Raw genomic sequence first — 10000 nt, 5'->3', positions numbered from 1 at the left:
ATTTCTGTTTTCGACGGGTAGAGATGGGTTTTTTTTCGAGTCATAACATTCTGGTATTGAAGTAAGAGAAGTCTTCATGAAATGCAGTTATCGACGGTTTCTTGATAACTACAAAGGCGTCAGAAATTAATATTCAAACACAATTATTTAACATCTTCATATTCGAGTAGAAGTTTTCCATCTTTAAAGGGTTAAAATTTCATTTCATATTTCAAGAAATTTAAAAAATATTTGCCAGCCTTATTTCTGAAAGGGCTCATTAAGTTTTTAAGAATCCTAGGACTATTATAAGTGAAAATCTATATCCTTTACGGTATCCGTGAATTATACAATTATTATATTCTACGATAAAAACTCTATAGATGTTCATTTATGGGTTCTATTTTAGAGAGAGAGAGAGAGAGAGAGAGAGAGAGAGAGAGAGAGAGAGAGAGAGAGAGAGAGAGAGAGAGAGAGAGAGAGAGAGGAGGTATGACTTGCAATATGAAGTCTCCATTTACATAATATTATTCTAAGAGTCTCCAAATCGGATTTTAAGAAAAAGTCAAATGTTATTAAAGATTAGATAATATACAATTCAGCCTTCTGCATTCGGATGATAGCACATAGGATTCTCGATATCCCTCCAAAGCCAAAGTCATTAACAAAATTATGACACCGGATCTCTCTCTCTCTCTCTCTCTCTCTCTCTCTCTCTCTCTCTCTCCTCTTTCTCTCTCTCTCTCTCTCTCTCTCTCTCTCTCTCTCTCTCTCTCTCTCTCTCTCTCTCTCATTTCCTTTAAGATTCCAAACTTCTTTAACATTTTAAGTAATGCCACCGACTAGAATTAGGATTATTAATACTGTGTTAATGAGAAGTATAAAAGGTAAGGAGATGCAGATTGATCCTTAGGTTCAAATATCAAATGGTAAACAGATGCATACAAATGGAAATAACTCAGCTGAACCAATTTATGTCAGTATGAATAGAGAAGGAGTAGAAGTAGTTGATTTGAATAAGTAATTGGAAGTATCTGTTATTAGTGACTAAGATTGGAACTATACGCGAGGAAAGGAGTATTATACAGTAGGACACATGTATCATGTACTTATTCTTATGCATATAATTTTATACACACAAAAAAAAAAAACACAGATATAATATATATATATATATACTATATATATATATATATATATATAATATATAATATACATATATATATATATATATATATATATTATATATATACATATTTATATATGTGTATATATAATTATATATATATATATATATATATATATATATATATATATATATATATATATATATATATATATATATATATACATATATATATAGATATATATATATATACATAATATATATATATATATATATATATATATATAATATATATATATATATATATATATACAAAATATATCAAAGATATATTTCACATTTATTGTTTACTTGACAGTGTGTTATTTTTCTTTTATTTACATAAACTCCCGGATACCTTTTAAAATGTTTTGTTTCTTGTTAAGCATGTGATTTAGGAGTTTATGTTTTGAGTTCCTTCTACTTCTCATGAATCGTAATCACCAAGTTGTAATTAGCTATTTAGATTTACTATTATTACTTTATTGTGGCTAAAGTTCATGTTCATAAAGTTAATTTGGCTGATTCATGATAAATGTTTTCTTGATTAACCTTTTCAAACCCAAAGCTATAAACGAAATAACAAAGTTTAGCAGAGGCGACCATATAATGTCTCGAAGAAGAGGTGACGATATAACTGCCAAAACGCAGAATAGCAGTTGTGACTCGAAGACCAGAACGACAGGACCTGTTGTTGAACACTCCTACATGTTTTTTGTGTATCAGCCGATCTGCTTATAGTCTTCATGGATGACAGAGTTTAATGGTATAATTAATATGAAGATTTACTATTAAGAAGTTTGCCGAGGACAGCTACTATTGACGATGAAGGCGAAATTCAACAAAACTACCGAAGGATTTGGGGAGAGAAAGGAGACGGGTTTTTAGCAGTTTGGAGGTAAGAATCGAGTTACATTTACGCGTGTTTCAGTCGATTTTCAAATTGCTTATATATGAACTTTGTCGGTTCATTAACCTAACTTGCACGTCCTATAAAATATTACCTGATAGTTCGTGATATTTAGAAGGAACTTGATAATTGTTATAAGTGTTATTTTCTTGTGAACTTTTGTAAAACTCAACGAGGTTTAAGTATCAGAGGTTAAGCTAACGAGTAACTCGGTTCTTTTATATTAACGTTAAAAAACTTCTAAAAACTTTAGACTGGGCTATTGAGCTTGCTTATATGTTGGCTAAGTAGACTAAGCACTGGAAAAAACTTATACTAAATTTTAAGCTAGGCCTTTAACCTAGTAAATAACTTTAAATTTGTATCAGGCTAGCCTAAAACTTAGCTAAATACTAAGAATATTACGATCTTTACTATCTAATTTATTACATTTTATATATTTACATTTAAGTAAAAACATTTAAGGCTTACGCCTTAGTCTAAACCATAGATGGCCATGACCTCTATTATAGATATTTCATTGTATTGTCAGGTTATGGAAAAATTCAGTGGTGACCATGTTGTGCTGGAGTGGTGTCTGGCGTAAGGTCATCTCTCCAAGAATATAGCACGGTTTGGAAGGGTTACAGTGCACAAAGGACAAGGATTCTCTCAAGCAAAGGGATTAAATTTTATTTTACTCAGTTATAAATTTTCTATTTCATTTTGACTGTTGTAATTAAATATAAATTAAACGATTTCTTTAATTTACCCTGTCACCATTAATTTGTATATCATTGCATGATTTCAAGTAAAAAAGTTTTTCCATATGGCGACCGTGACAGGATTCGTGCAATCCTTAACCTCCCTGTCCTTTGTGTTGTAAGCCTTTTATTGTAGGTGGGGCTGTCCTCGGCTTCTTTATTTTTCATATTTGATATAGGCTTATTGGTATATGTAGTGAAAGCATAAAATTTGTGCTCGGTATTTGAATATTTTCATTGAAGTGAATATATGTCTTTTGTAACACGGATAAATATTCGTTATTGCTAGAAACTTATATTTGTGTTTATCTAGGTTTGGTATTAGATTAACTTTGTAGAATTATTAACATGTCTGAGGATATATTGAAGAAACGGCGTTCTTACGCTCGGCAAAGAGTAACAAAGATATATAATACAGTTCAATCTAATCTCGAAGGATTGTCTGAACAAGATAGACTTTTGTATATTCACAGACTTGAACAGTTAGAAAAAGAACTGTTAGGGTTAGACCAGGAAATATTGAACTATGTCATAGATAAGGAAGACGAAAGCTCCATTGAACAAAAGATTTTCACAGATGAAGACTACCAGAAAAAGATAATGTCGGCTTTAAGTTTACAAAGGCAACAGGCTTCTAGTTTAGAAACTGTAACCACGCCTACCCCGGTAGTTAACCTTAAGAATGAGTTAAGGATGCCTCAAGTTCCTTTACCTGAATATGACAACACCAAGGGTCAGTGTTTAGTTAAGTTCTTTTATGAATTTGAAAAATTGACGGACAAACAAAATTGGTCAAATCACTTAAAGTTTATGTATCTACGAAATCAGTTGTCAAAGTCTCCAAAGGCACTTGTGGATTCTCTTGATATTGATAACCAGTCATATGACGAGGCAAAGAAATTATTATTGCAAGCATTTGCAATTCCATTAACACAAAAATATGATGCAATTAAGAAACTTGTAGAATTGAAGTTAACTTTATCAGGTGATCCATATGCCTTTGTAGCCTCGATGAAAACTATTATGAATGCATTCAAAAAGCTTGACGTCAAAGTTGACGATGTTCTCCAGTACTTCATATGGCATGGTCTTAATGATCGCTTTCAATCTTTACTAATTCAGATAACAAATGAAAGCAAACCCTCATTAAGTGAAATTGAAAGTAACATATTTGAGGCTGTTGAGAGGTATAACAGAACGAATGAAAGAAATGTTGAGCAAAAGGAGAAAACTAGGACTAAGAATATAGAATCAAGCACAACTCTCGCAACCAAAGTTAGTGTTAGCCCTAAATATAAGTCATGTATCCTATGTACAAAGGATGGTAAGCAAGATACCGCACATTTGCTAGTAAATTGCCCAGTTTTTGCGAATCCTAAAATGAAAGTGGAGAAACTTAAAGAGCTGAATGCTTGTGTTAGGTGTGGCTATCATAATCATGTGACTCGTCAGTGTAAATTCAAGTTTACCCAAAGGTGTAGAAATTGCAGTGGATGGCATTTTACATACCTGTGTGTTGCTAAGGAGAGGCTTAATAGTTCCAGTACTAAAGCTTCTGATTCTAGTAATACTGAATCCACTGAAACTTCTATGCATACTAGTGGGAAAAAGCTAGAACCGAAGCATACTTTAAATAGCCTCACATTAGCTGAAATTCATCAAAATGTTACTGGTGGTGCTGCAATTTTACCAACTTTTACATGTTCTGTGGCTGAAGAAAATAATGTGGTTCGAGTTTTACGAGATTGTGGTAGCCAGAGAAATTTTATTTGTAATAAGCATGTAAACCATATGAAGTTCCCTGTCCTAGCAAAAAACGTCTATATGACTATTCATGGTTTTAATTCTACTAGGGATCTTGTAACCGATATTGTTAATGTACCTCTCAAGTTAGGTAGGGAATGGCATTCCATCGAAGCAGTTGTTGTACCCAGTATTGATATAGAGTTGAAACTGGAGGGCTTAAATGTCATTGTTAAAGAATTTCAAGATAGACATTACATTTTAGCAGATAAGTTTCTTAGTGGTAGTGTGGACACTATTGGTAACATTGGTCTTATCTTGGGAAATGATGCTGACTTTTTGCTGTCGCTAACTACACACAAATTTGGATTAAGCAATCCCTCTGTGTATCTTGACACTCCAGTTGGTGTCATGCTCACAGGTAATATTAACAGAATGATGAAAAACTTGGTTTATTTACCTAACATTAATATTGGAAATAGTTCACATACTGCGGTTTGCACTCAAGGAGACACACTTTGTATGGAAGGGGAAGCTGCCCAGACTAATAGACAATTACAATTCCTCGATAGACATAGCTTTTTGGCAGTCTCTCAGTCTGAACTTCGAGATGACGATGTTGACTTGATTTCCAACAGATCACCGGCGAGTATCAAAGTTCAAGAAGCCAACACTAATTCAACCTATGCTATTTTTAACAAAAAGGGTAAGCTAAAGCAGTCTGAATTGATTAAAGCTACGGAAGAAATGCTTGAAAAGCAATGCATCGAATATCTGGACTATGAAAAATCCCAGCTATCTGAAGATGACACAGAAACCAATAAAAAGCTAGTAAAGTATGTTCTTGATAGTACAGAACGAGATGAAGAAGGTAGACTAGTAATGCCACTGATGTGGAACAACAAGATATCCCATTTGTTAGGGAAGAACTTCAATTTATCCCGGATGATACTGAAGTCTAACTTAACACGTATGAAGAATAAACCTGAGCATTTAAAGATGGTTAATGATGTATTTAAAGAGCAACAAAATCTGGGAATCATAGAGAAAATTGAAGATATTAATTCTTTTATAAATGAACATCCAGAAGCTAGTTTCTTGCCTCATATGCCTGTGTTCAAAATGGCCAGAGACACGACCAAGTGTCGAGTCGTGTTTCTGTCTAACTTATGTGAGAAAAACAAATCTGCGAAGAGCACTTATAGTCACAATCAGTGTATGCTTCCAGGTCCTTGTCTGAATCACAAAATTGCAACTTCTCTGATTATGCAGAGATTTGACACCCATATGATTTGTTTTGACTTGAAAAAGGCATTTTTGATGATAGGACTCAAGGAAGAGGATCAGAATAGATTGTTGTTTTTATGGTATCGAAATATTCTTAAGGGTGACTTTACTGTTGTGGGCTATAGGAACAAGCGTTTAAGTTTTGGCCTAAGGCCTAGCCCTTGTCATCTCATGCTAGCTTTGTTCAAAATCTTGATATTGGATGTTGAGAGTGACAACGAGGAAATGGTTAACTTAAAGAAATCGCTGTATAATACCATTTACATGGACAATGGGTCATATTCGTGTAACTCTGCCAAGGCTTTATATGAAGCGTACTACTGTCTCCCTAATATCTTTGGACCATACAAATTTGAATTGCAACAATTCGTAACAAACGATGCAGAACTGCAAGAAATAATTGACCGAGATTATGATAGTGAAACGCCCAAAGAGGTAAAGTTGCTCGGCATGGTTTGGGATAGGGAAGCAGACACACTAGGCCCTGGTAAGATTTTCCTCGATACGCAAGCTAGCACAAAGAGGTCAATTTTGTCAACATTGAATAGTATCTATGATATATTTAATATCTATGGACCAATCTTGAACAGGGCCAGGCTGTTTCTTAAAAAGCTTCAAGAAGACAAGACTATCACATGGGATAGCCCTCTTTCAGAAACATTAAAAAGGGAATGGACACTTATTGGAAAACAGGTGAATTCTACTCCTAAAGTAGTAATTCCTAGATTCCTGGGTAGGAGAGATGGTACTTATAAACTAGTAGCATTTTCAGATGCAAGTAAGGATATTTATGGAACTGTGGTGTATATTGTAAATGTCTTCAATGGTAATACAAATTTTTTGACCGCCAAGAGCAGGGTCGTTAACAAACAGTTAGAGAAGAAAACCATTCCTGTAATTGAATTTCAAGCTTTGGGACTAGCCACAGAGACACTAATCAGTTTATTTCAAGAACTTGCTGGTCAATCAGTCGTTACTCCAATCAAAATTGTGAGCATGGCGATATATTCAGACAGTATGGTTGCTCTTAATTGGCTTTACTCTTATACATATAAGTATGATAAATTGCAGAAGAAAGGAGTTTTTATTCAAAATAGGTTGAAAGCGATAGGTGACTTGTGCCAAGTTTTCCCAATAACATTTTCATTTGTGAATGCATATGATAATCCTGCAGATTATATTAGTAGATGTGTCTCATACAGGAGACTTCAGAAGACTGCGTATCATGGTGGACCCGAGTTTCTTAAGAAACTTCATAAAGATGAGGTTCAGTTTAGTTTCAAGGTGCCAAACCCCCTTGAAAAGAGAGATGAAGTACCCGGCCTTGAAAGGGAAGATACTTCCTTAATCACTGTCTCAACAGATTCTGAAAGTAAAGAAAATAACAAGAAAGACATCAATAGCATTGAACACTTGATACCCCTGACTAAGTTTTCCAGTTTCCATAAGCTAGCAACTGTTCATAAGATGGTATTGAAATTCATCAAAAACATCAGAGAAAAACTAACAAATAAAGGAATCGACGTTCATTGGGGAAATTGTGTCAAGGAGAAAAATCTTTATGCTTTAGCATGTAGGCAGATAATAGGTAAAGAACAGGAAAATAACTTCCCAGAAGTTTGTGAATTCTTCAAGAAAAGTCATACATTAAAAAGAAACATTCCCAATTTGGTAACTCAAATGAATATTTTCCAGAGCAAAGACACTTTGCTAAGAATCCGGAGTAAATTCGGAAGAAACGAACAGATTTTCTTTCCTGTGCTGTTACCTAAGCATAGTTTGCTAACTAAATTGCTTATTCGTGATATGCATGTTAGTCTAGGACACGCTGGTGTGTATTCGATCTTGGCTCAGTTACGTAAGCAATTTTGGATAATCCACTTTTATTCCACAGTAAAGAAGGTACTTAGAGAATGTATAACTTGTAGAAGGCTTAATGAGAGACCAATCAAAGCAAATCAGAGTGCCTATAGGGATTTTCGGAGCAATCCACCACCTATTCCATACAGGTATATTTTCATAGATTACATCGGTCCTTATACAGTAATATGGAATGGTGAAAGGAAGAAGATTTGGTTATTATGCGTGACATGTTTGTGGAGTCGTGCCATCAACTTGAAGATATGTTTATCTGCTGATACTGGAGACTTTCTCAAGGCCTTCCAACTACACATATATGAGTTTGGCATCCCGGAATTTTGCATATCTGATTTGGGATCCCAGCTAACTGCTGGTAGTAGAATCATTGGAACCTTTCTCAACGATTTTGAAACGCATGCCTTCTTTGAAGAAAATGACATTAAGCCCCTGAAGTTCGAGCATTATGCCAAAGGTAATAGTTCTTTGGGTTCGCTAGTTGAAAGCTGTGTAAAAATGGTGAAAAAGCTAATTCTTAGTTCTATTAAGAACACTGTGCTTGATTATCAAGATTTTTACTTCCTTATTTGTCAAACTGTCCATCTTATTAACAAAAGACCAATTGCTTTTAAGGATAGTCTGAGAGATGCTTGTATTGATAATGTAGAAAAAGCAATAACTCCTGAGTGTTTACTTAAAGGCTATGATCTGGTATCAGTGAACATTATTCCCGAGTTGCAGAATTCTTCTTCAGATGACACCAATTGGGAGCCTGGTAGTAGTGCTATTGATGATGTTAAGGATAATTACTATAAACTTAGACAAGGTAGAAACAGACTAGTTGAGGCATATCATTCAGAATTTCTTGCAACTCTCATTAATCAAGCAGTAGATAAAAGGGATCGTTACAGACCTGTCAATCATAAAACCTTGGCTGTTGGAGATATTGTTCTGTTAAAAGAGGACGCAAGCAAACCAAGTACTTATCCACTTGGTATAGTAAAGAAGACAGAAGTAAATCACCTAGGGGAAGTAAAAGCAGCTCGTGTGCTTAAGGGTAAGTCTCGTGAAGTTGTGTACAGGACAACAGATTCACTCATTTTGCTTCTTCCTAAAGAAGGATTTCATACTGTTGTTGAAGTTGAAACTGAATTACCTATTGATCAATTAAAAGTCAGAGAGAGAAGTAAACGGGCCGCTGCACTTGAATCTATGAGAAACACAGAACTCTTGGTTCAAGAGGGCCTAGTATAATAGGCTTACATGGTTATGTATATTACCATATTCTTTGGGGGTAAGATACACATGGGCTATAAAGAGTGTGTAATGAAATTGTTGCTGGGAGTGAGTAAAGGGTGAACAAATGGTTTCTTTGATTAAACTTAGTAAACTTTAATCAAATTGTTGCTGGGAGTATACAAAATATATCAAAGATATATTTCACATTTATTGTTTACTTGACAGTGTGTTATTTTTCTTTTATTTACATAAACTCCCGGATACCTTTTAAAATGTTTTGTTTCTTGTTAAGCATGTGATTTAGGAGTTTATGTTTTGAGTTCCTTCTACTTCTCATGAATCGTAATCACCAAGTTGTAATTAGCTATTTAGATTTACTATTATTACTTTATTGTGGCTAAAGTTCATGTTCATAAAGTTAATTTGGCTGATTCATGATAAATGTTTTCTTGATTAACCTTTTCAAACCCAAAGCTATAAACGAAATAACAAAGTTTAGCAGAGGCGACCATATAATGTCTCGAAGAAGAGGTGACGATATAACTGCCAAAACGCAGAATAGCAGTTGTGACTCGAAGACCAGAACGACAGGACCTGTTGTTGAACACTCCTACATGTTTTTTGTGTATCAGCCGATCTGCTTATAGTCTTCATGGATGACAGAGTTTAATGGTATAATTAATATGAAGATTTACTATTAAGAAGTTTGCCGAGGACAGCTACTATTGACGATGAAGGCGAAATTCAACAAAACTACCGAAGGATTTGGGGAGAGAAAGGAGACGGGTTTTTAGCAGTTTGGAGGTAAGAATCGAGTTACATTTACGCGTGTTTCAGTCGATTTTCAAATTGCTTATATATGAACTTTGTCGGTTCATTAACCTAACTTGCACGTCCTATAAAATATTACCTGATAGTTCGTGATATTTAGAAGGAACTTGATAATTGTTATAAGTGTTATTTTCTTGTGAACTTTTGTAAAACTCAACGAGGTTTAAGTATCAGAGGTTAAGCTAACGAGTAACTCGGTTCTTTTATATTAACGTTAAAAAACTTCTAAAAACTTTAGACTGGGCT

The 10000-nt window shown here is 34.3% G+C and overlaps 2 protein-coding genes and 2 long non-coding RNA genes across 4 annotated transcripts in view; all 4 read left to right on the top strand.

The window, feature by feature from the left end:
• Positions 1-1546: 1546 nt before the first annotated feature.
• LOC137616909 (uncharacterized) lies at positions 1547-2788 on the top strand. Its single transcript, XR_011039516.1, has 2 exons — positions 1547-2042; positions 2587-2788. It is a non-coding gene; the product is annotated as an uncharacterized lncRNA (long non-coding RNA).
• A 74-nt stretch (positions 2789-2862) lies between these two features.
• On the top strand, positions 2863-5892 carry LOC137617439 (uncharacterized). The gene is made up of 4 exons (XM_068347464.1): positions 2863-2915; positions 3271-3530; positions 3804-5711; positions 5852-5892. Exons 1-4 carry the CDS (start codon positions 2863-2865, stop codon positions 5890-5892), a joined length of 2262 nt encoding a protein of 753 aa, XP_068203565.1.
• Positions 5893-6052: 160 nt separating this feature from the next.
• Positions 6053-8938, top strand: LOC137617438 (uncharacterized). Its single transcript, XM_068347463.1, has one exon. The coding sequence runs from the start codon at positions 6053-6055 to the stop codon at positions 8936-8938; it is 2886 nt and encodes a 961-aa protein (XP_068203564.1).
• A 293-nt stretch (positions 8939-9231) lies between these two features.
• The window catches only part of LOC137616908 (uncharacterized), a 1242-nt gene continuing 473 nt past the window's right edge, over positions 9232-10000 (top strand). The window contains exon 1 of the long non-coding RNA XR_011039515.1: positions 9232-9727. This is a non-coding gene — a long non-coding RNA (uncharacterized lncRNA). The remainder of the gene's footprint in view (positions 9728-10000) is intronic.

This window comes from Palaemon carinicauda, chromosome 23, assembly GCF_036898095.1.
Source record: "Palaemon carinicauda isolate YSFRI2023 chromosome 23, ASM3689809v2, whole genome shotgun sequence".
Lineage (NCBI taxonomy): Eukaryota > Metazoa > Arthropoda > Malacostraca > Decapoda > Palaemonidae > Palaemon > Palaemon carinicauda.
This window is presented reverse-complemented; position numbering and strand designations above follow the sequence as displayed.

What these genes read in the sequence shown, in the direction of transcription:
- LOC137617438 (XM_068347463.1), top strand. Translation starts at nt 6,053, where the DNA reads ATGGTTAACTTAAAGAAATCGCTGTATAATACCATTTACATGGACAAT.
- LOC137617439 (XM_068347464.1), top strand. Translation starts at nt 2,863, where the DNA reads ATGGCGACCGTGACAGGATTCGTGCAATCCTTAACCTCCCTGTCCTTT. An exon ending in ACCTCCCTGTCCTTTGTGTT is followed by an intron (nt 2,916 to 3,270) that starts GTAAGCCTTTTA and finishes GTATATTCACAG; the next exon opens with ACTTGAACAGTTAGAAAAAG. An exon ending in TGAATATGACAACACCAAGG is followed by an intron (nt 3,531 to 3,803) that starts GTCAGTGTTTAG and finishes ATGCCTTTGTAG; the next exon opens with CCTCGATGAAAACTATTATG.